This window comes from Lampris incognitus, chromosome 1 (genome assembly GCF_029633865.1).
Source record: "Lampris incognitus isolate fLamInc1 chromosome 1, fLamInc1.hap2, whole genome shotgun sequence".
Classification (NCBI taxonomy): Eukaryota; Metazoa; Chordata; class Actinopteri; order Lampriformes; family Lampridae; genus Lampris; species Lampris incognitus.
In genome coordinates, this window is record NC_079211.1 from 136,323,228 (window position 1) to 136,349,371 (window position 26,144).

The window sequence follows — 26,144 nt, forward strand, 5'->3', positions numbered from 1 at the left end:
AGACTCCTGTATATGAGTGAGCGAATGTTTCTATCACTCTCTCTCTCTCTCTCTCTCTCTCTCTCTCTCTCTCTCTCTCTCTCTACACACACACACATACACACACACTTTTACACGTACACACAAGAGAGAGACAGACAGACAGGCACGGAGAGAGAGAGAGAGACCGACAAAGAAATATGTAGACAGACAGACAGAGAGAGAGAGAGAGAGTGCGCGAGAAAGAGAGAGAGAGAGGAGAGAGCCAGGCAGTGAGAGCGACAGAGGAAGACATACAGACAGAGAAAGACAGGCAGACAGACAGACAGAGAGCGATAGAGGCAGAGACAGGCAGAGAGGGAGACAGACAGACAGAGAGAGAGAGAGAGAGAAAGAGACAGAGACCAGTGTGTATAGCAAGCAATAGGAGATGTAACCAGTAACTAGAAGGTCAAAGGTCAAATATGTAAACAGTGGGCCCCGCAGCTCACGGGGTAAAAGCATTACTAAGTCTGACTACTTCAACCTCCTGCCTGCTCTTTCAGCCATGACTTAACCTTCATAAAAAACACTGTGTATATAAACACAAGTACAAAGCCAAACTCTTGCCCTCTAAAAGTCGCGGTTATTTGAGTGGACAGAGGGAAAGACACAAAACTAGATACCACAGGACACCCAAGTGCACAGACATCATTGAAACAGGCAATAAATTTGAGCCGAGGTTTGCCAGTTGGGGTCGTTCTGGGCTTGGCTGGCTGGAGGACAGCCGTGGTGCGCTGTCAGAAATGATAGAACGCTGGGTGGCCTATTTGGTAGCCATTTATCCCCAAATAGTATAAAAATTCAATCTAGAAGTCATAAAAGTGGAGGGGGGTAAGGGGCAGAAAGATGGGCCCGATGTGTGCTAGCTAATTAAAAAGCCATCTCATCATGTCCTCCACTTTGCCCTTGACTGAGCACATGGTCTCCAGTCGCTCTGTGTGTGTGTGTATGTGTGTTTGTGTGTGTGTGTGTGAAACCAAAGAGAAAGACATGACAGTGTATGTGAGTGTGTGTATGCAAGTGAGTGTTTCTGTAATTATGTCAGTATTCATTTTTGTGTCTGTTTGTGTGTGCCCCCATGTGTGTCTCACCATATCCTCGTCTGTGCCCTTGACTTTGTATGTTCTCCAGGTCTTCCCATCGTCACTGGAGGCTACTTTGTAAGACTTGACGTACTCTGGGCTGCCAATGCGCTTTGCACCCTGGGTAATTAGGCCTGTGACCCTCATCCTCCTCTGCAGGTTTATCTGGAAGCAAAAAAGATAAATAAAAAATTACTTTGTGTGTGTGTGTGTGTGTGTGTGTGTGTGAGTGTGCATGTGTGAGAGTGCGAGAGAGAGAGAGTTTGTGTGTGTTTGATTGTTCTTAGTCATGGGAATCAATCCAAGCTCTTGTATCTTTTCTGTCAGGGCCATCCATCTTATTCAGAGAGTCTCTGATCGAATGGAGCATTTAATCAATCCTCACGCTCCAGATCCAGTCTGTCAACCCTGTGCGGACTGTCAATATGCTGCCAATGTAAAGAGCCTCGGAGAGCCAGGGGGGGAAAGGGGTAAGGGGGGTCGAGAAAGGGGAATGTAATGAATGCTTTGATGCATCCCGCTCACTGCACATTAAATAAAATCATTAGTATCCAAGCACTGTGGATGCCTGACATAACTGTGTACCGTTGTGCTATGTTGCTGTCACCAACAGAGAGCTGCCCCATTCCAAAGAGATTCAAAGGAACCTTTTTAATTCTTTGTCAATGCTGCAAAACTGAAAAGTTTCCCCTATACATACATACATACATACATACATACATACATACATACATACATACATACATACATACATACATACATACATGCATACACACACACACACACACACACATATATATATATATATATATATATATATATATATATATATATATATATATATACGTATATGTGTGTGATATGTGTATATTCTCCTCCTGGATCGCTACCTTGCCGTGTTGAAGAGGCTTTGATTTATTTATTTTTTTTGAGATACTTTATTGATCCCCTTAGGGAAATTACACTATGCATTTAACCCATCCTAGCTATGTAGCTAGGAGTACTGGGCAGCCGCCGTGCAGCATCCCGGGGACCAAGTCCAGTTCGTCTTGCCATGCCTTGGTAAAGGGCACAGACGGGAGTACTAGCCCAAACATGCATGTATTTTTTCATGGTGGGGGAAACCGGAGCACCCGGAGAAAACCCACTGCAGACACGGGGAGAACATGCAAACTCCACACAGAGGATGACCTGGGATGATCGCCCCCAAGGTTAGACAACCTCAGGGTTTGAATCCAGGACCTCTTTGCTGTGAGGCGACAGCACTAATCACTGCACCACAATGCCGCTTAAATGTACTAATGATCTCAAGAGTTATGCCGTCTGGAGCTTGGCTCCTGGTAGGGTCACCCAAGGTGGATAGGTCAAGGGGGAGGTTCCAGCCAAAGCACGATCCAACAAAGACCTGAACAGCAGAACTGGTTGAAGATGTCTCCTGGTCACTACAGCAGTGAAGGTGGATGAAGGCTGCAACAGAGGGTGGTCCCCAATCATCTTGGTTCTCCATACCATTGGACTCTGGCTACCCCCTGCCAAGGACCGTGTGGTGGCTTCAGGCGCATCAGCCACTCCATGTAAAAAGCTGTCACGCGCAGGTGTCCTTCCATTATGCAGCTCCAGAATCGGCCTCTACGCCCACCTGAAGACCCAGAGGGACCCAGAGGGAGGATGGTCATACTCGACCCTGAGTGACTGTAGATGATGATCAGGAATCAGGAACATTTATTTGTCATTTCATTTCATTTCATGCACTTGTGTACATGAAATGAAACAAAATATAATTTCCCCCAGCCCACAGCAGTGCAACACAAAGACAAAAACATATCCAAAAACTACAAGAACACATATATCCAAACTACAAAAAAAACCCTACAAAAACACGTATAGCCAACATATATATATAAAAAAAAAATCACTGTCCAAGAGAGTGAAAGCCAGCCAGGATGACTGTTAAAACTGCCGGTCTGCATGCACTAGCAGTTAGTTTAGCCAGCCCCACTTCCGCGTTCTGTCAGATCATCCTCGGTGCTTCCTCTGCGGGCGCAGTTCTGGGCAGGGATGTAGTCCCTGCGCCCACCAGACATAGCAGACTGGGCTCCCCAAGCCAATCCATTGCCAGCTGTCCCAGCCAGACACCCTTGATACACCTCCCCGCACTCCACACAATCACACCAAAAACACAGTCAACACCAGGTGAGGCTGCCGCCAGACCGCCCTTGGTGTTATCAGAACTGTCGGTCTGCATGGGCTGACGGTTAGCTTAGCCTGGCCCGCTTCTGCGTCCTGTCACACCGGCCTCGGTGTTTCCTCTTCGGGCGCAGCTCCCCACAGGACGCAGCAGACCAGGCTCTCCCAGCCGATCCAGCTGGGAGACAGAGTACGATCCAGCTCTCCTACCCATCAAATGAAGACAACTTAGATATAGACATGGACAAAGACACTGCATGGACAGCACTGGGTGAGGCTGCTGCAAGTGTAAGTTCGTACCGCCATCTTCCCATGTGTATATGATATTATTATATAATAGTGATATGATATAATATGATGTATAATATATAACATATTGGATTTGACATGGTTTGACGTGTATGGTGGTGTTTTCTATTTGTTCTTTTGCTCTCAATATGTCATTGCTCTTTTTTGTTATGTTTTGTAGTGTCTTGTAAGCCCATGCAGGCTGGGCATCTTTTGGTGCATGACACTTTGAAAAATGAATTACTTACTTATGAATCTCCAGAGAGTGACAGTTCACATTTTTTAAATTAATTTTGAGAATGTTAGTTTCAGATAATTTTGTGGGACAAATGGTTGAGAATATAAATGTGGGTAGGACCCAGCACTGAGCCAAGCAAGTTAGATAGACACACACACACACACACACACACACACACACATATATATATATATACGTATATGTGTGTGATATGTGTATATTCTCCTCCTGGATCGCTACCTTGCCGTGTTGAAGAGGCTTTGATTTATTTATTTTTTTTGAGATACTTTATTGATCCCCTTAGGGAAATTACACTATGCATTTAACCCATCCTAGCTATGTAGCTAGGAGTACTGGGCAGCCGCCGTGCAGCATCCCGGGGACCAAGTCCAGTTCGTCTTGCCATGCCTTGGTAAAGGGCACAGACGGGAGTACTAGCCCAAACATGCATGTATTTTTTCATGGTGGGGGAAACCGGAGCACCTGGAGAAAACCCACTGCAGACACGGGGAGAACATGCAAACTCCACACAGAGGATGACCTGGGATGATCGCCCCCAAGGTTAGACAACCTCAGGGTTTGAATCCAGGACCTCTTTGCTGTGAGGCGACAGCACTAACTACTGCACCACAATGCCGCTTAAATGTACTAATGATCTCAAGAGTTATGCCGTCTGGAGCTTGGCTCCTGGTAGGGTCACCCAAGGTGGATAGGTCAAGGGGGAGGTTCCAGCCAAAGCACGATCCAACAAAGACCTGAACAGCAGAACTGGTTGAAGATGTCTCCCGGTCACTACAGCAGTGAAGGTGGATGAAGGCTGCAACAGAGGGTGGTCCCCAATCGTCTTGGTTCTCCATACCATTGGACTCTGGCTACCCCCTGCCAAGGACCGTGTGGTGGCTTCAGGCGCATCAGCCACTCCATGTAAAAAGCTGTCACGCGCAGGTGTCCTTCCATTATGCAGCTCCAGAATCGGCCTCTACGCCCACCTGAAGACCCAGAGGGACCCAGAGGGAGGATGGTCATACTCGACCCTGAGTGACTGTAGATGATGATCAGGAATCAGGAACATTTATTTGTCATTTCATTTCATTTCATGCACTTGTGTACATGAAATGAAACAAAATATAATTTCCCCCAGCCCACAGCAGTGCAACACAAAGACAAAAACATATCCAAAAACTACAAGAACACATATATCCAAACTACAAAAAAAACCCTACAAAAACACGTATAGCCAACATATATATATAAAAAAAAAATCACTGTCCAAGAGAGTGAAAGCCAGCCAGGATGACTGTTAAAACTGCCGGTCTGCATGCACTAGCAGTTAGTTTAGCCAGCCCCACTTCCGCGTTCTGTCAGATCATCCTCGGTGCTTCCTCTGCGGGCGCAGTTCTGGGCAGGGATGTAGTCCCTGCGCCCACCAGACATAGCAGACTGGGCTCCCCCAGCCAATCCATTGCCAGCTGTCCCAGCCAGACACCCTTGATACACCTCCCCGCACTCCACACAATCACACCAAAAACACAGTCAACACCAGGTGAGGCTGCCGCCAGACCGCCCTCGGTGTTATCAGAACTGTCGGTCTGCATGGGCTGACGGTTAGCTTAGCCTGGCCCGCTTCTGCGTCCTGTCACACCGGCCTCGGTGTTTCCTCTTCGGGCGCAGCTCCCCACAGGACGCAGCAGACCAGGCTCTCCCAGCCGATCCAGCTGGGAGACAGAGTACGATCCAGCTCTCCTACCCATCAAATGAAGACAACTTAGATATAGACATGGACAAAGACACTGCATGGACAGCACTGGGTGAGGCTGCTGCAAGTGTAAGTTCGTACCGCCATCTTCCCATGTGTATATGATATTATTATATAATAGTGATATGATATAATATGATGTATAATATATAACATATTGGATTTGACATGGTTTGACGTGTATGGTGGTGTTTTCTATTTGTTCTTTTGCTCTCAATATGTCATTGCTCTTTTTTGTTATGTTTTGTAGTGTCTTGTAAGCCCATGCAGGCTGGGCATCTTTTGGTGCATGACACTTTGAAAAATGAATTACTTACTTATGAATCTCCAGAGAGTGACAGTTCACATTTTTTAAATTAATTTTGAGAATGTTAGTTTCAGATAATTTTGTGGGACAAATGGTTGAGAATATAAATGTGGGTAGGACCCAGCACTGAGCCAAGCAAGTTAGACACACACACACACACACACACACACACACACACACACATATATATATATACGTATATGTGTGTGATATGTGTATATTCTCCTCCTGGATCGCTACCTTGCCGTGTTGAAGAGGCTTTGATTTATTTATTTTTTTTGAGATACATTATTGATCCCCTTAGGGAAATTACACTATGCATTTAACCCATCCTAGCTATGTAGCTAGGAGTACTGGGCAGCCGCCGTGCAGCACCCGGGGACCAAGTCCAGTTCGTCTTGCCATGCCTTGGTCAAGGGCACAGACGGGAGTACTAGCCCGAACATGCATGTATTTTTTCATGGTGGGGGAAACCGGAGCACCCGGAGAAAACCCACTGCAGACACGGGGAGAACATGCAAACTCCACACAGAGGATGACCTGGGATGATCGCCCCCAAGGTTGGACAACCTCAGGGTTTGAACCCAGGACCTCTTTGCTGTGAGGCGACAGCACTAACCACTGCACCACAATGCCGCTTAAATGTACTAATGATCTCAAGAGTTATGCCGTCTGGAGCTTGGCTCCTGGTAGGGTCACCCAAGGTGGATAGGTCAAGGGGGAGGTTCCAGCCAAAGCACGATCCAACAAAGACCTGAACAGCAGAACTGGTTGAAGATGTCTCCTGGTCACTACAGCAGTGAAGGTGGATGAAGGCTGCAACAGAGGGTGGTCCCCAATCGTCTTGGTTCTCCATACCATTGGACTCTGGCTACCCCCTGCCAAGGACCGTGTGGTGGCTTCAGGCGCATCAGCCACTCCATGTAAAAAGCTGTCACGCGCAGGTGTCCTTCCATTATGCAGCTCCAGAATCGGCCTCTACGCCCACCTGAAGACCCAGAGGGACCCAGAGGGAGGGTGGTCATACTCGACCCTGAGTGACTGTAGATGATGATCAGGAATCAGGAACATTTATTTGTCATTTCATTTCATTTCATGCACTTGTGTACATGAAATGAAACAAAATATAATTTCCCCCAGCCCACAGCAGTGCAACACAAAGACAAAAACATATCCAAAAACTACAAGAACACATATATCCAAACTACAAAAAAACCCCTACAAAAACACATATATCCAACATATAAAAAAAATTAAAAAAATCACTGTCCAAGAGAGTGAACGCCAGCCAGGGTGACTGTTAGAACTGCCGGTCTGCATGCACTAGCAGTTAGTTTAGCCAGCCCCACTTCCGCGTTCTGTCAGATCATCCTCGGTGCTTCCTCTGCGGGCGCAGTTCTGGGCAGGGATGTAGTCCCTGCGCCCACCAAACATAGCAGACTGGGCTCCCCCAGCCAATCCATTGCCAGTTCTTTGTTTTAACAATACACTTTTCTTAGCAATCCATCCATCCATCCATTATCCAAACCATTTATCCTGCACTCAGGGTTGCAGGATGCTGGAGCCTATCCCAGCAGTCATTGGGTGGCAGGCAGGGAGACACCCTGGACAGGCCGCCAGGCCATCACAGGACCTTTACTTTCAGGGCCTTTTTTTTTAGAACTTTACTTTCAAACGTGCAATAATATTATAATAAAAAAGTCATGCTTTGGGGGTTGTGTGGCCCTCTGATCACAGCCTAATAGTCTTGCTGATGGCCGACAATTGATAGACAACAGGATAAACCATACAGACCATGGGTATCAAGGTTCAAAATTCTGCCAATAGTATTGTTCCGCTCTAACAGCTTCAGGCAATCTGTCACCTTTTTTTCTTAGCAATCGGTTGTGTAATTTTCAAAATAAAAGACAACCAAAAAGTAGGCCAGAATAACAAGTGCCTATCATTACATTTTAACACATCTACAATCATCAAGTTCAAGTTTCACTTTATTGTCACATGCATATAAAAAGTACCATGTACCTGCAAATGCAATGAAATGCTTATGCCCTGGCACTCTCAGTACTTAAAAACTATATATAAGGAAACAATAAATGAGAAATCAGAAATCCCGCAAATTAATAAATCACTGAAGTTCTGTAAGGTGCCTACTGTTCATTATTCTGCCCGCCTGGGGGTAAAAGCTGTGCTTGAGGCATCTGGTCGGAGCTCTGATGCTCTGTAAGCATTGTGCTGAGGGAAGGAGGACAACAGACCATGTGCTGGGTGGATGGCGTCCTCCATCATAATTAGAGCCTTCCTTCTGCAACGGTTGGCGTACATGTCCTGAAGCTGTGGCAGTGGTGTTCCTATGATGTCTGAAGCTGTTTTTACTGTCCTTCTCAGTTGTGTCCAAACCACACCAGCATGCTTCCAGTAAGGATGCTCTCTATGGTAGTCTGACAGAAATTGACCAGGGTTTTCGTGGACATTCTGAAAATTTTTATGACATCTCTGACAAGCATTCTGCGCACAAATTTTAATGATAGCTATGCATCAGTTATTATAGCGCCCCTTTCATACACATAGGTGGATTACGAGTGACTATTATTATTATGGATTATTATGGTGATTATTATCACCATTTCCGGTGTGGGAAGATGGCGGTACAAATTCACGTTTGCCGCAGCCTCACCTAGTACTGGTGTGGGAAGATGGCGGCGTGAACTTATGTTTGCGGCAGCCTCACCCAGTACCTTCCATGCATTGTCTTTGTCCACATCTGTGTCTACGTTTGTGTCTTCGTTTGATGGCTGGGAGAGCTGGTGCTGGATCGGCTGAGACAGCTTGGTTGGCTCTCCTGTGGGCCCAGGGACCACGGCCCTGCCTGGAGCTGCACCCGAAGAGGAAACACTTGAGGGCGGTCTGACAGGACGTGAAAGCGGGGCAGGCTAAGCTAACTGCTAGCCCATGCAAACCGGCAGTTCCAATAACATCAAGGGCACTCTGGTGGCGGCCTCGCTTAGCGTTGACTGTGTTTTTTGGTGTTGTCGTGTGGAGTGCGGAGGGGTGTGTCGGGAGTGTCTGGCTGGGAGAGCTGGCATTGGATCAGCTGGGAGAGCTTTGTCTGCTGCATCCAGTAGGCCCAGGGACCACGGCCCTGCCTGGAGCTACACCCGAGGAGGAAACACCGAGGGGCTGGGAGAGCTGGCATTGGATCAGCTGGGAGAGCTTTGTCTGCTGCATCCAGTAGGCCCAGGGACCACGGCCCTGCCTGGAGCTACACCCGAGGAGGAAACACCGAGGGCGGTCTGACAGGACGCAGAAGTGGGGCAGGCTAAGCTAACGGCTAGCCCATGCAGATCGGCAGTTCCGACAGTTATCCCGATGTTCGCTCTCTTGGACAGTGATTTTTTTTTTGCTATGTTTGCTATATGTGTTTTGTAGTTTTTTTAATAGTTTGGATATGTGTTCTTGACCTCATGTTGCACTGCTGTGGGCTGGGGGAAACGATATTTCATTTCATTTCATGTGCGCAGGTGCATGGAATGACATGACAAATTAATATTCCTGATGAGACGATGGGCCATGTAACCCCCCACCCCCCCCACCCCTGGCATGGCAGATACATTGACTTGCAGCCACTAGCACAATAACTAAATTCACCTGTACCTCAACAGGATTTACAGTCACACAGCGCCAACAGCACATTAACTAAGAATACATTCACCTGCAGTTCCCTTTAGTTTTTCAGTAGGACTTTTGGGGTTATGTTGTTGACATGAATGACTAAGCCCTTTGACTATGCAACAAGAAATGCAAAAATAATAACAGCGACTTCATTCAGAGGCTCTGGCTTAGGGGCCCCCTGAGCCCCTGGGCCTCTGGGTCTGGGCCCGATGGGCCCAGTCAGTAATCCACCCAATGTTCATGCATATTCATGCACTTCTTAAAAACTTTTTTTTTTAATCTATCCAGTTCCCTCTGTCAAAGTGTAGGAAAACCAGAGGTGGAACGTAATGAATTAAAACTATTCTCTTTACCACACTCAAGTAAAATGTTCCCTGTGATAGTACTTTTTTTTGAGTATGATAAATCCTAATAGATTTACTTTTACTTTGAGTATATTTCTAATCACGTATTCTACCCCACTATTTTTATTTTGATGACACTTACGGAGTAAAGAGGCCTACAAATGTATTTATTGATCAATTCATTTGTTAAATGTTAAACGTGAAATGCTACAAAATTATTTTTTGACATTTTTTGTTCTGTTCAAAATATTGATTGGTAAAAAAAAAAGTTGAAAAGCATCTCTCAACTGATGCTTAATTGGCAAAAAGTTTTTTTTTAATTTTAACCTTGTAGAAAGGGTGAGTTTGGCTGTATAAATCAGAGTATTTTTCCAGTTCAACGATCAGTTTCACCTCGTCCATGTTTAGTTAAAAGTCTCACCCATCCCCAAAACAATCATAGCCAGGGCCACCCTCCGCTGTATTTTACTGACCTTGTCAGTATTTTATCATGTAAATTATCAACTTCATGTTGTCCATGTTTAGCCTATTACCATTACCACGTGTTTTGCCCCTGACAATCCTATTGTTATTTCGCCTGCTGATAAACCTACATAATGTAGATGGTGATAAACATAAAAAACCCAAAAACAGTGAAGCAGTCATTACTTATCAAATTATAACGTTTTGATGTACAGCCGAACAACGGTGCCATTTCATGGGTGTTCGTCCATGATTTTCAAAGCTTTGTTATGCAAGGATGTAATTGTGGATACAGAGGCTTGAATGGGGCAAATGTGAAAGAAAAAAAATCATTGCCTGCATAATGTGCTGCTCTTATTGCCTCTGGTACAATGCAGTATTCATTTTAAATACATTTGAATGGACTGCACGCTTTAATTTCTTTTTCAGTTTTAGTTGTATTTCTTAATCTAAATAATAATGAAACACTTAGTTACACAGGGCAGAAAAAAATAGTGCTGCACTGCTCTCTATAGGTTGCGCTGCTGGCCACATCCCAAATATTATGTCACTGTGTCTCTATGTTGTTTCCCATGATACACGGGCTATGTCAACTCAGGAATATTTCCACCACCCACACCAAAAGAACTAGCCCGGGACCAGACGAATATCTGCAAGCTCGTGTTTTGCATTTGCTCTGGGCAACTCACAACAGTTTATCTAATATGGGGCGGGTTTGATACGATGACGTACAGCCTCATTTTTTTCCCCCACCCTCATTCCGGGAACTCTGCCTCTGATTGGCTAGTACTTGTTGCCTCAATTGGTTAGGTATGTTAAGGTTAGGGTCAGGGTTGTGTTGGCTAGTACTTGTTGCCTCCGTTGGTTAGGTATGTTAAGGTTTGGGTTAGGGTTGTGTTAGGGATAGTGTTAGCCAATCAGAGGCAGGGGCTTTTGTTGATGAGAAATGTGTTTGCCGTACTTCCGACAGGATTTGGTAAAAGTTTAAGCGCTATGTGACATGTTTCGTTGCTCTGCTTGGTTGTAGGTCTATCCCCTTGGAAATGGGAAATGAACTGAGAGGAGCCAGACTAATTAGCATTTTCAAATTCGGTTCCCAGGCTACAAAAAAACAAAATTAACTCATAAGATAATTAATCAAGTAATTTGTCAGCAAGAAACTCATTCACTCTTATTTGAGTAATTTTCTCAACCAGTATGTTTTACTTGTACGCAAGTAAATTATCGCTGAAGTAACACTACTTTTACTCAAGCAGGAATTTTAGGAACTCTTTCTGCCTCTGATGAAAACTCGTGGCTGTGTAAAGACCACAAGCTGTGCAATCTGAGCTACAGTAGCTCTGCTGTGGGATTGGACCAGACGGGCTAGCCTTCACTCCCCACATGCATCAATGAGCCTTAGGCACCCATGACCCTGTCGCCAGTTCACCAGTTGTCCTTCCTTGAACCACTTTTGATAGGTACTGACCACTGTATACTGGCTACCAGAAGACCTGCCGATTTGGAGATGCTCTAACCAGTCGTCTTGCCATCACAATTTGGCCTGTGTCAAAGTCACTCAGATCCTTATGCTTGCCAATTTTTTCGTCTTCCAACACATCAACTTCAACAACTGACTGTTCACTTGCTGCCTAACATATCCCACCCCTCTACAGGCACCACTGTAACATTACGTGTCAGTGGTTTTAATGTTTTGGCCGATCGGTCTTACCTCTGTCTATTCCAAGAGACATTACTCAAGCATACATATTTTCAGAGGTGGCAAAGCCAGTTGTTTGTAATCAACAACTCTTTAGAAGGGGGATGAAATCTGCTGATTTAGTACGTGGGTGGAGGAAATATCCGGTTCAGACTATAACTTTCTGGACCCAATTTCACTATCTGCATGTTTTCAAACTGCATATATAAAGTCAATTAAAACCCCCTTAGAGTTCCAGAGTTGCAACGACTCCTCCTGACCCACTCTTTCATCATTCACAACATTTCTTCACTTCTATTAATTCCCTCCATAGAGACAACTACTTTTCTCCCTAATTAGGAGTGCTGTCACTGAAAGGCCACCGCCCAGGTAATTGGGGCAATCCTTCACATTGTTAATGACCGCTCACAAACACACCTCTCTCATTTCAATCCTAATGGTGATGCATTTATTTTTCTAAGGGAAGCATTTGGTAAAAAATATTTGCCATCCACAGACATTTTATTTGTAAACCTTGCCGTGTGCGTTTCCAGGAAATGGACTCAAATGTATGAAACAGCTGAAATAAAATGTCTACAATTCCCGGAGCCTAGTGCAGTATCAAAATGACACCGTTTATGTAGTTATAATTTCTCAAATCATTGCAGGAAAGTGGCAAAGATACACAAGTAACAAAGTGTGAGACTTCAAATATGTTGAGGTTTACGCCACAAGTTTGTATGAATGTCTATGAATATATCAATGTCGCAAAAAAAACTCAAACAAGCTCAACCTTGTTTGACATTCATGTTCGTTTGTGTGTGTGTGCATACTTTATTATTTTTCTTCTTCTTCTTTTTTTTTGCCCCCTTTTCATCATAATTTTGGCCTGTCCAATTCCCTGGTCTCCTAAGGCTCCACCATTGCACAAGCCTCTGATGATTGGAAAGGGTGTAGACTTCCACATGCATTCTCTGGTACATGTGGAGCCAGCTGACTGCTTCATCTCACCTGCCAGCTGCAGGTTTCTCCAGGGAAAAGTAACGTGAGGCTCAAACTGCTTCCCCCACCTCCACCAGCAGCTGTATAGGCACACCACCACCACCACGAAGAGGGACTTATTGCATTAAAGATGCATTTCATTTTTTTAATTAATCTAGCTCCTCCTGTTACTATATATGGAAACCAATGGCAGTTTCAGAAACGTCCAAATTAAATTCAGACCACTGTATTTTTTATTTATTTTTTTGGCGAAAGGCTTAGATTTGGTATTTGTGGAGTTTGTTATAGAGGAGGGGAGAGAAATTTTAAATCAGATGCTTTTAGTAACTCCAGGAAGAATGAGAAGAAGATTATATATATATAAACATATATGTGTGTGTGTGTGTGTGTGTGTGTATATATATATATAATATCAATAATAATAATTTATATAAATTACTATTATTATTATAATCCATGGGTACACTTCTACACAGGTAGAAGCATATTCAACTGAACTGTGTTGTGGTTGAAATATGACCGCTTATACAATGTGAATTGCACGACGTGTCATAACTGCATGGCCGAAGTAAGAAAAACATCTTGTGCTTGTTTCGCTACCAGCATCTCGTAGCAATGTGGGAGCTAATTTTTCCATATGAGTTTGGTGTGTGCAGTTCGGTTCAGTTGCAAGTGACAACTTGGGCAGCCTATTAAGTGTATGATCCCCAATTTTTTGGTCATCATAAAAAAATCGACAAACAACAGTCAATAAGTGTGAAATGCCTGGTCTTTTCATAAGCTGCTAAGATGCTAAAAGGTGTGTGTTTATCGCCCGCTCTGGGTGTTGATCAGCCGGTGTGGGGATCTGGTTCGGCCACCTTCCAGTCAGGGGGCCAATTTTCTAACGTTCACATCACCTACAAACCATCACAGAGTATTGTTATCACAATGGCAGAGAAATAAATGATCTATTAGAAGTTGTTATATATTGAGGCTGTCTGGAAGAGTCAACAGTACCAACATCTGCCTCGACAACTGCACAGTTAACTGTCCTTGGGGGCAGGTAAACTGAAAGGCAAGACACTTGATACTGATAAGGGCAAAAAAGAAAGAAAAGACATGCAAACATACAGGGTCAAAGCCATACAGACTGAACATACAGCACGTATTGATTACACGTGAAAATGATAATTACTGGGGGAATTGAACAACTGCTGTAACAGTCAAACTGGTCGTGTCCTTGAAACTACCAGAGAGCCCTCATCACACCGTGCTGCTGAGTGAACGCAACACACACAGATAACACAGCTTTCCGTTTTCACCACAGGGCTTCTAATGGCATTATTCATCACTGTAAAATAGCGAGAGTGCTGAGAAAAATGTCTGCATTGTGGTTTCTGCATATTCTTAACTGAACTTGGCCAATGTTATGTGGTTTTGATGGTTTAAAGCATCCGAGAGACACAATAGACAAAGCTGGAAATTGCTCAGCCTGTAAAGTAATCACGTCCTGCGATGAAACCCCAAGCCCAAACACACACACACACACACACACACACACACACACTTACACACACACATAGTTATCTACATACATAAAAATCAACACATGTAACTGTTCAGAGAAATAGTTGCAGTGAATTTTGTTATTTCTAAGTTATTGTTTGGTGTTGTCTTGTTGTCCCCAGCGGTGATGGTAGGGTTTGGGTTTTTGCTCTTTACATAAATTATTTTAAAAACACTAGCAATTGATTTATCAAAATCAACAATAACTCGGGGCGTCCGGGTAGTGTGGCAGTCTATTCCTTTGCCTACCAACACCGGGCTCGCCGGTTCGAATCCCCATGTTACCTCCGGCTTGGTCGGTCGTCCCTACAGACACACTCGGCCGTGTCTGCGGGTGGGAAGCCGGATGTGGGTATGTGTCCTGGTCACTGCACTAGCGCCTCCTCTGGTCGGTTGGGGGCGCCTGTTCGGGGGGGGGGGTAGTGTGAGCCTCCCATGCACTATGTCCCCCTGGTGAAACTCCTCACTGCCAGGTGAAAAGAAGCAGCTGGTGACTCCACATGTATCGGAGGAGGCATGTGGTAGTCTGCAGCCCTCCTCGGATTGGCAGAGGGGGTGGAGCAGTGACTGGATGTAATTGGACAGGTACAGTTGGGGAGAAAAAGGGGGAAAAAAATCCCCCCCAGTTAAACTAAAACAAATAAATAGAATAATAAAAAAAAGGCAGTCCCAAAAAAGTGATGCTTGTGCAAGTGCTTTTTTTTCTAGATACAAGGTACTAGTTACATGAAATTTACATATTTACAAAGTTACAGAAATTACAAATGGGGTGGAGATGTGTGTGTGTGTGTGTGTGTGTGTGTGTGTGTGCGCACGCGCCACAGTCCTTCATGTGTATCTATGGCTGTGTACGCTCAAAGTACCCGTATTCTGTTGTGCGGTTGGGCAGAGAGGGGTGTGATAGAGGCCACAGCCCTGGGAAAGAAGCTGTTCCTCAGTCTATTGGTGTGAGATCTTACCGTCCGGAACGGTTTGCCAGACGGCAGCGGTGAGCGGGCGGGGTGTGTAGTGTCCCTGATGATGCTGCTTGCTTCTTTCTCAGTCGACTGGCATAGATGGTGTCCCGTTTTGGGAACTCCATCCCAACAATGCACTGGGGGGACCTTCACCACACAATGCAGGTCCTTTCACTTGGTGGCTGTGCAGCTGACATACCACACAATAACACAATAAGTCAGGATGCTCTCGATGGTGCCCCTGTAGAAATTTAGCAGCATTGTGTGTGGGAACTGGGCCTGTTTCAGTGTCCTGAGAAAATAAGAGACTTTTTAGGGCTTTTGTGACCAGGTGTGAAATGTTGCAGGTCCATGTCAGCTGTTTTGACACAGCGACTCCAAGGAACTTTAGGTTTTCCATGCTTTCCACTGCTTCTCCATGTATGCAGAGAGGGAGGTGGACTCTCTCTTTGTCTTCAAAGTGTTAAGGACCAAGTTGTTGTCCTTACACCTCTCAGCGAGATGTTCTACCTCAAGTCTGTAGGCCATCTCTTCATTGTCTGAAATCAGCCCAACTCTTGTGGTATTGTTCATCAATCTAATTATGGAGTTGAAGATGTGGATAGGGGTGCAATTGTGGGTGAAGTTTGTGAAAAGCAATGGGCTCAGCATACAGCCCTGTGGGTTTTGTGTGTTTAGGATGAAGGTGGAGGAGGTGTGTCTACCAATACTGACTTGCTGTGGTCAGTCTGTTAGGAAATCCATGACCCATGAGCACAGTGAGGAACCAAGGCACAGGTTGTTCAGTTTGCTGTCCAGCTTGTGGGGGATGACAGAGTAAAATGTGGAGCTAAAGTCCACGAATAGCATCCTCACATAACTGTTGGGTTCCTCTAAGTATGTCAGAGTGGTGTTGAGAGCTGTTGTAATGGCATCTTCTGTGGAGCTGTTTGCCCAGAAGGCAAACAGTGCTTGTCTGGATCAGGTGGGATGATGGTTCTGATGTATGACAGCATGAGTTTCTTGAAGCACTTTTTAGTACAACTGGGCGATAAGCCATTCAGACACTTCACAGATGGTTTTTTTCAGGCACTAGGATCATGGTAGAGGATTTAAGGCAAGCTGGAACAGCAGCTTTTTGTAATGAGATGTGGAATATTTTAGTAAACACCTCTGTATGCTGATCGGCACATGCCTTCAATACACAGCCAGGCACTCCATTGACCTTCCTCAGGGTGGTCCTCACCTGGTGCTGCTGTAAAACCAGGGTCGACTCTCCAGCTGGTGGGTTGATTAGTGGAGCATACCCTCCTCTCTGAGTGTTGAAACAGGTAAAGAACTGGCTCAGGACATCAGACAGTGTGGCATCATCACTGGGCAGCAGATTGTTGATTTTGTAGTCAGCCAGTGCCGTGATGCAGTTTCACAGGCTGCGGGGTTGTTGTTGTCAAATTGATCCTGCTCTGTCTGTATATGCACTTTGCATCCCTGATGCCTCTCTTCTTTTTTTTTGGGGGGGGGGGGGGTTTCCCCATTTTCTCCACAATTGTATCCGGTGAATTACCCTACTCTTCCGAGTCATCCTGGTCACCGCCCCACCCCCTCTGCTGATCCGGAGAGGGCTGCAGACTACCACATGCCTCCTCCGATACATGTGGAGTCGCCAACCGCTTCTTTTCACCTGACAGTGAGGAGTTTCGCCAGGAGGACTTAGTGCGTGGGAGGATCACGCTATTCTCCCCAGTTCCCCCTGAACAGGCACCCCGGCCGGCCAGAGGAGGCGCTGGTGCAGTGACCAGGACACACACCCACATCCGGCTTCCCACCCGCAGACACGGTCAATTGTGTCTGTAGGGTCGCCCGACTAAACCAGAGGTAACACGGGGATTCAATCCAGCGAGCCCTGTGTGGATAGGCAACGGAATAGACCGCTACACTACCCGGACTCCTGTCCCTGATGTGTCTCTTGAGTTCCCCCTCATGCTTCACTGTAGGCCTGTTTATCACCTAACCCGGAAGCTGCATCCCACTCCTTGAGTAATGCCTTCACATTGCTGTTTATCCACAGCGTTTGGTTAGGAAACACCTTTATTGTCTTTTATGTTGGCACACTTTCTTTGCAAAACTTTATGTATCCTAGGACTGATCCAGCAGATACCTCAAGGTATGTTCCTTCTGCAAACAAATCCCTGTTTGTGTTATCAAAGCAGTCTTGCAGCATTGAGGTGGCTTCCTCAGACCACACTTGTACTGTCCTGATAGCTTGTTTTGTTCTGCATATCTGTGGTTTTCAAGCTAGGGTCAGAGTTAGGGAAATACAGTCTGATTGTCCTAGATGTGGAGATGGAGTCACTTTAAATGCTCCTGCGATGTTCATGCAGACTTGGTCCAGAACGTTGTGGTCTCTGGTTGGGAAATTCACATTTTTATGAAAATGTGACCAGGCATGACCAGTTTGAGATCCGCTTGACTGAAGTCCCCTGCTACAACGATCACACCGCCTGGGTGCGCCATAAGCTGGCATGATTTCATTTGTTTCATGCAACCAACACAGGGCACAAGAGATTTTTTTTTTATGCTGATGTCATTCAACCCGCATATTTCCCCAGAGAATCCCAAAGTAATTTTGTGTGTGGTAGCTGAACTGAAAGTGAGACAGCGGGAGAGCATGAGGGCTAGACACAGATGTGTGAACACTGGCAAACACACATGGACATACACATGAACAAAAATACACACAAAAACACGCACACAGAGGGCACCCTGGAGGCTCACCTGGTAGAGTGGTACCACATAAGGCTGAGTCCTTGCCGCAATAGCCTGGGTTCGAATCTGGCCCGGGCCCTTTGCTGCATGTCATCCCCTCTCTCTCCCCTGCCTTTTCTGCCTCTCTCTCTCTACTATCCCTATCCAATAAAGGTGGAAAATGCCAAAAAATATAATCTTAAAAAAAAAGAAGAAAAAAAAGCATGCACGCATGCACACACACACACACACAAAACCAAGCCTGTGCATGCACACACACAAGTATGTGGGCTTTGTCTGCACTTGTATAAAGCAACCCTGCGAAGTATTATTCAAAATATCTTGTCCCATGTTTGATTCAAATGCTGAGGTCTACTGAGTAGAACTCAGGAAGCCATAAGTGGCATACGTACAAACAAAAACAGAAAATGGCCGGTAAGATCTTGCACCATACTATTAATATCTCTGGCATCATGGTAGGTTGGTCAGCTGCCAGTATAACCTATCCCACATCACACAAAATACAAAAACACTCACGCACCACCACATCGAAGAATAAAAGCACACGACTCCTTAGCATAATCCCAAAACACTGACATGCCTCTGTATTCATGTCCCAATTACACAGCCCCGCTCATGGAGAACACAGCGCCTCCAGCATCCCATGCAGCATCATCCCACGAGGCATTGTTAAAGTCAAATAAACCACCTGCATGTTTTATGTCCCGTTCTCCATGCACTGTGTTTGCCAGGTTGCTTTTCTCTTCTGCTATTAGCTTTCTTTGGATATCTTTTTCTTACCGTTTCTTGCCAACATGTACCTTTTTTAAGCAAATTTCCCCTTTTGCCCTGTCCTTCTCTCCTATTGATCTAGCTGGTTCACATTTTCTTCTGTTTTTTTTTCTTCCTGCTCTACCTCCTCTCTACATAGGACTTTAAAGAAACACTCAACGGTAGGGAACGGGCTTAACAAATAAAGAGCAAAATAATCCAATGATATATATATATATATATATATATAATATGGATATACTTTATATTAATGTAGGATATACACACCAATCTACTTATCTATAAGCCATTTTGCAAGAGTAAATATTTTTAGACTTGCATTCATACCTGCCTAATTGAAGCTCTAATTGATGGGTTTTGTGTTGGTTACCTTGTTATAGTCTCTAGTAGTGTGTCCCATTCTCTGTGCACTGTCTGCATCTCAGCCATCTCCCATGCATCCATCTAACTGCTCAAATGCTGCAGACACTCACTCTACTTGCTATACATAAACTGTATTGTACTCTATATTTATCCTAGCTTAATCCAATTCAAAGTTGCAGGGATATTAATCCTATCTCAGCTGGCACTGAGTGGGAGGTAAGGAGACACTTTGGACAGGTTGCCAGTCAAGCAGCGGCACTGTTAATGTACCATTATCCATCAGTCTGGAAAATACCCTGGGATGTTTACAGAGAAAAAGAATGCGTGAACTTGGCTCGATGTTCTTAATATAGTGTCAAATATATTTACAATTACCTATTTAAAGATTAAATCTGGGGTTTCCCTGATCTGTCCTTCCCACTGGCAGTGAGAAATACAAACAAGGTGTAGCAGTAATTGATGCTTGTGTACCATCAGCTCAGCAGTAAACAGTTCCCACCCTTGTAAAAATGGCATCCTAAGACCAAAACTAACACTGGCAATCTACATAAATAGATGCATGCTCAATAATCCAGGTAAGAAATCCCAGAAAAGTTCAGCCAGTTCAGCTGGACATCTGGCATCGAAACATTGTGTCCAGATGAACTGATTCAACTTTTCAGGGACTAGATAAAAAGATTCTTTATTGTCTTTTCCAAGGACATTTGTTGGCACAGTCTGTACAGAGCCTCACATAAGCACACAGGTTCATAAATACACAAAGGACAACCATGCAGAACACATCTACATTTATGCATGCAAACCTATATAAATAGTCCCTGTACACGACAGTTGCCAGGGTGTTTTGTTTAATGATGCTGTGGCAGAAGGGACAAAACTCCTGCCATGGCGTGCCCGTTTCCAGGCCAGGGATCTGTATCTGCGACCAGATGGAAGCAGTGTGAAGAATGGATTGAGGGGGTGCCTGGGGTCATGTGCAATGGTGCATGCTCTGCATGTAATGGCTTTGCTGTTGAGGTCTGGGAGGTTTGGGGGTGGGAAGGCCAATAATTTTGGAGGCATTGTGTGTGATGCGTGTGAATCTGTTCCTGTTGGAGGCCGTTAACATGGGTTGGAGTATACTTTTGGAATGGGTTGGAGTATACTTTTGTACAGCAGCGACAGAAGGTTGGGGGCAACAGGAAGTGCTTTGAGTATGCAGATGGCAGAGAGTCTTTGCTTGCAGTGTTTGTGGATGTCAGTGGTGTGTTGTTCAAAGCTCAGCTTATTGTCCAGGGTGACTCCAATATATTTAAAGCAATCCACCATCTCAGCAGTTTCATTATTGATGCAGGTGGGGTTGTGGGCAGAGCTGTGGGCTGTGCTGTGTGCCTGGGAGTGTTAATTAACGGTTCTTTTGTTTTTATTACATTCAGGTGCAGGTAATTGTTTGTGCGCCATTGTGTGACATGGGAGATTGAGTCTCTGACCTAATGTACTACAACTAAATCAAACTATATGGGAAAACTACTGTATTGTAATATTGATTGTAGAATTAGTAGATTATCTGCCCAACAGTACTGTCGCCACATCACCACCATGCTTCAGTCCCTTTTCCTGTTTGAGTATGTATGTGTCTGCAGCATCAGTGTTCGTCCTTCTAGGTCAACAATTTCAAAAGCAGTACATCAAGAGTGCCTCTATGGCAAAGATAGCTAGAAACCTTGGTGTTTTTCTTCTTTCTTTTTTTTTTATCACAGCATGTCCTTTACTTCTCATGAATAGATGCTTACCCTTTCCTGCTTTCATCATTTGAGAAACATTGCCAGGTTTAGGCCTGTTGTATCACTGTGGAGAAGGAAATAATTATTCATGTGTTCATCTCTACACGCCTAGACTATTGTTATTCACATTTTACTTGTCTTGGCAATCATCTCTGTCTCAGCTACAAATGATTCAGAACACTGCTGCAAGGGCTGTAACTAGAGCCAGCAAGTGCTCTCACATTACTCCCATTCTGGCATCCTTACACTGGCTTCTAGTTGAATACAGGCAAATTTAAAGGGACATTTCACCGGTTTTTGTGTGGATGTCTAATCAGTGTTGAGCACAAATATAATCAATTGACGCAATAAATTCTTCAGCCTGTGTTATATTGACTGAGAAATCCGAGTTCTCCTGGTCGCAGAGCCATGCTGGCAGTTCCTGTATGTACCAGGATGCATTGTGCCCCAACGTCTGACACCCAAACCCCACATCCTTCCAAAGCCCGCCCAGCATGTGTTTCCTGTTGCTCTGTCTACAAAGAACGGATTCTTAAAATCTTCGATCTTTGATTTGAAAACCCGAAAAACGACATAAATTGAATTGGATTTGTTTTATTGACAACAAACATGCCTTCTTTTTGTATCGTGCCTGGTCGCGACAACTACAGAAAGAGGAAGAGAGGAAGGAGTAAGCGTAAGCTACCACCAATTACCAACAAGATGTTTAACGGTGCAAAGAATGGCTCTGATTGATAAAAAAAAAAACCCACCCCAAATATGACGAGAACACACTGACGTCAGTACTGGCAAATCTTCAGGTATGCTCTTTGCATTTTGCAGCAGATGACTACAACAGGGACAGATATTTAAACTCTGCAATACTCTGGTGTACATTTATTATTGTGTTAGTACTGCATTCATATTCTGCACATATTTTTACATATTTATTTTTCTATGTACATTGTTATATATCCCCTCCGCTATTGCAGTAGCAGCCTCAGCCTCTCTCCGCCACATTTCTTCAGTCGTATCCTCTGGCTTGAATAAATACGGCTGAATGTCCGAGTCAGCCAAAACACTGTAAAATGTATCTTCATCCATAAGATCCCCTGCACTCATATTTTGTGATGCCATTTTAGCTGTTGGAAGCATAGTTTTAGCAATACAAGCAAAGAGATCAAGGAAATCCAAGCTGAACTTGCCCATAGTTCTTCCTTGTCACCAGCAGGTCAAATGATGACACTGGTGCCGGAAGAAGAACAGGTTTGCCACTGTGTCCCGGAGACACAGAGAACATAGGCAACAACTGCAGATGTTTTGCACAGTATATAACAAATCCGGCTAGATAGAGATAAGGTTGAAAATTGGTGCAATGGTCCTTTAAGGTTTTAGCTATTACCTACAGAGCCTTGCATGGTCAGGCACCCTCTTACATCGCCGAGCTAATTTGCCCTAACACAAAATCAAGACCCCTTAGGTCCTCTGATACATTTTTTAATTGTCTGTACCTCGTACCAGGCACCACACCAAAGGTGATGGAGCTTTCACAGTCAAGTCAAGTCAATTGATTTGTATAGCCCAATATCACAAATTACAAATTTGCTCCAAGGGGTTTTACGGCAACACAACATCCTGTCCTTAGACCCTTGCATCGGGTAAGGAAACAGTAGTTGCCCCTAAACTGTGGAAAGCTTTCCCCTTGGCTATGTGGTCTGTTGACTCTGTGGACAGTTTATAAAATAGCCAAAAACTCACATGTTTAGTCTGGCTCTTTTAGTCTTTATTGAATTTGTACATCGCTTGTTATTGTTCAGCTTATATTTTCTCTGTTTAGAGCTTTTAATTTATTTATGTATTTATATATATCTTACTTTTGTTTTTTCCTTTGCTTTCATTGTGAAGCATTTTGTGACTCATCTGTGAAAAATGCTGTATAAATAAGCTTTACTGATTTACTATTATAACATGGTATAGCATAATATAACATGGTGTAGTATAGTGTAGTATAACATGGTCTGGATAGATGAAATATCTATATATCAATGGAGATAAATCCCAGATTTCACCTTTAATACAACATATATTTAAGCCTAAAATCCACTATTCTGAGTGGACATGTGATAATTAATTGCTCATCAATTGCAATTCATCAATTCACTCTAATTCCAGAACTGCAGCATTTCTATTTCCTTACCTTCTTTGTTTGTTTGTTTCTTTCTTTCTTTCTATTTCCAAGGTCATCCCTCATACTAATTAAGGACATAATTTAGAGCAGGTATCAGTACAGTCACGACTGTCTCTGAACTGATGTCACCACTAAATATCACAGCAGAAGAGGTGCAAAAAAAAACGACTGTTAACAATTCACCACCATGGAGTGGGACACAGCAGGCGCTAGCTGACAATGTTGAGCCCTCGACAGTGTTTCCTCACACTTGACTAGACTAGACCCAGCATCTGTTCTACCCTCAGCTTACACCTATAATTGGTCTCTAAGTGCATCAGTAGCACGCCATCAAATCAGCTGCATCAGTATTTAAATGTTGTCAGACATCTTAGTAAAATAGAAAAGCACAAAAAAATAATATAATACAACTTAATATGTTTCCACAGCTTTAGAAAATAAATAATAACCTAGGTAAAGGGTTAAGCTGATGATTGACAATGCTTCCTTTGAATTGATGCTAGCTAGGTTAGAAGATAGCAAAAGAAAATGTTACCAGGTCTAGGATAATTTTTTTTTAATTATATAAAAGATGAAAATAGGTGCTTATAACATGTAAGGGAAGGATTATTATTTAGCATCCTTCATAGTTGAGGATATATAGGATACAGTATTTAGTATCATATGATGTGCTTTGTTATGTTGTGTTTATGTGTTGATATATATTCATCTATGTATCTTTATTTAACATGGTTGTATTGTTTATTTGGGAGTACTTGTTTAGTTTTCTTTTATAGTGTTTGACTAATCCAAAAAAAACTGAATAAAAACTTAAATGACAAAAAAGATATAATTGCTATCAATTTATGACATTCTTATGTGACTGAAATTTAACTTGTAAAACAGAAAACAGGGGAAAAAAACACCTAAAAAGCTAGGAACTAAACAAACAAAAGGCAACATATTCTAAAGCATCTCTGAATGTAATTGTGTATATTTGTGTATGGTTTTGCAGTGGCACTGTGTGTGTCTGGACCTGGCCAGGGTTTATGTGCCTTCTGGTCTGTGACTACATTTTACCTGGATCCAGGGCCATCTGTCGTTCTCGGCAGCTGTCCAGGCATTGACCAGGCCCTTCTTGTTGAGGCGTGCAAAGTACGGGTACCACTTCTGCAAGCCGAACAGAGCACGGTGGGTGGAGGAGGCTGTTATCTGCTGGTTGGAGATGATACCACCCTCCATGCCCAGTGGGCCAGAGCATTCTGAGAGTGTGAGAGAGAGGGAGAGAGAGATTAATAAAAGTGAGAAAAGTCTATTTGCAATTATTTGTTTTATTTTCATTACATCTGAACAACATATGCATTCAAATAATATGGAAAAAAATGCAATACTCAAAAATACAAATGTATCTTAGAAATGAATATGGGCAGCATACACATTTGTACAAGCACTGTGTAAACAGCGACGTTTTTCCCCACTACACATTGTCCCATTTCACTTTTCATTATTCCCACACAAGTGTTGGTATCCTTCTTTATATCTGTGTCTGGGGGTAAAAGTTTCCGTCTCATCTTGCTCCTTCTCCTTGCTTGGTACTGCCCCAGATGTGGTCTGGCAGGCAAACAGCTTATTTTCCTTCACTGGCTGACAATGCATCCTTGCTACTATCTCCTAACAACTTTTCCTTTACGATCATACAAGATCAGCTCACCCTTATTCCTGTCCGCTTTCATTGCTGTTTAGGTTCATCACAAGAATATTATTCACGTTGGGTCATTAGACCAAACCCTTTCTTAGTCACACTTGTAGGTGAGAAGGTTCTGCTTTGAAATTCATTAGGCTGCCATAGAAATCTTCCATCAGCGAGCTCTCACACTGGCTCTCAGGGAACTGTGACTACCACCAGATGACACAGATAGCAAGACAGAAGAAAAAAAAAACTAAGAAAATAAAGTGGAGAGGCATGACATCTGTCTTTTTTAGACCAGTCTGATTAAATTCTTATTTTTCTTTAGCTGCTTCTTTCTCAGCATGTTGCACATAAATGTTCAGACACAATGGGAGCTTTTTAAGAGACATATTTGTTGTAAAGACATCCCTCACATTCATTATAGATATAATAATAATAAACTGTATTTGTATAGCACCTTTCACACATGAAATGCAGCTCAAAGTGTTTTACATTAGAAATAAGCAAATTAGAATCACAAGCAGAAAAATACAATAAAAAAATCCGTTTAAAAGTGCTTTAGGATAAAAATTGCTTTGTGCTGCACAAAAGTACTTGTCTGTGTTCTCCTTTTATGTAAGTCTATCCGAAAATTCCTCAGATGTTGTTCCTGGAATCTGCTGGAGCCTCTCTCCCAGTTTGGGGGTCAAAGGCCCGAGTGCTCCTATTACCACTGGGACTACTGTGGATTTCACCTTCCACATACGATCTAGTTCTTCCTTCAGCCCTTGGTATTTCTCTAGCTTCTCATGCTCTTTCTTCCTGATGTTGCCGTCACTCAGGATTGTTACGTCGATCACTACTGCTGTCTTTTGTTCCTTGTCGACCACCACAATGTCTGGCTGGTTAGCCAGCACCTGCGTGTCAGTCTGTAACTTGAAGTCCCACAGGATCTTAGCTCTGCCATTCTCAACCACCTTTGGCGGTGTCTCCCATTTGGACTTGGGGACTTCCAGTCTGTATTCAGTACAGATATTCCTGTATGCTTTCCCAACTGGCATTTTATACCCTGCTACTAAGTACTGGATTGTCTCAGGGGCGTCTTTGCACTGCCTGCATCTTGGGTCTTGTCTGGCCTCAACCGATCTG

The 26,144-nt window shown here is 43.8% G+C and overlaps 1 protein-coding gene across 1 annotated transcript in view; it reads right to left on the minus strand.

Moving 5' to 3' along the window:
• The window catches only part of LOC130112503 (EGF-like repeat and discoidin I-like domain-containing protein 3), a 154,613-nt gene that overhangs the window by 53,325 nt on the left and 75,144 nt on the right, over positions 1-26,144 (minus strand). Inside the window, exons 4-5 of the mRNA XM_056279895.1 lie at positions 24,407-24,588; positions 1,113-1,268 (exon numbers count right to left, since the gene is read on the minus strand). Coding sequence (XP_056135870.1) covers positions 1,113-1,268; positions 24,407-24,588 — 338 coding nt within the window. The remainder of the gene's footprint in view (positions 1-1,112; positions 1,269-24,406; positions 24,589-26,144) is intronic.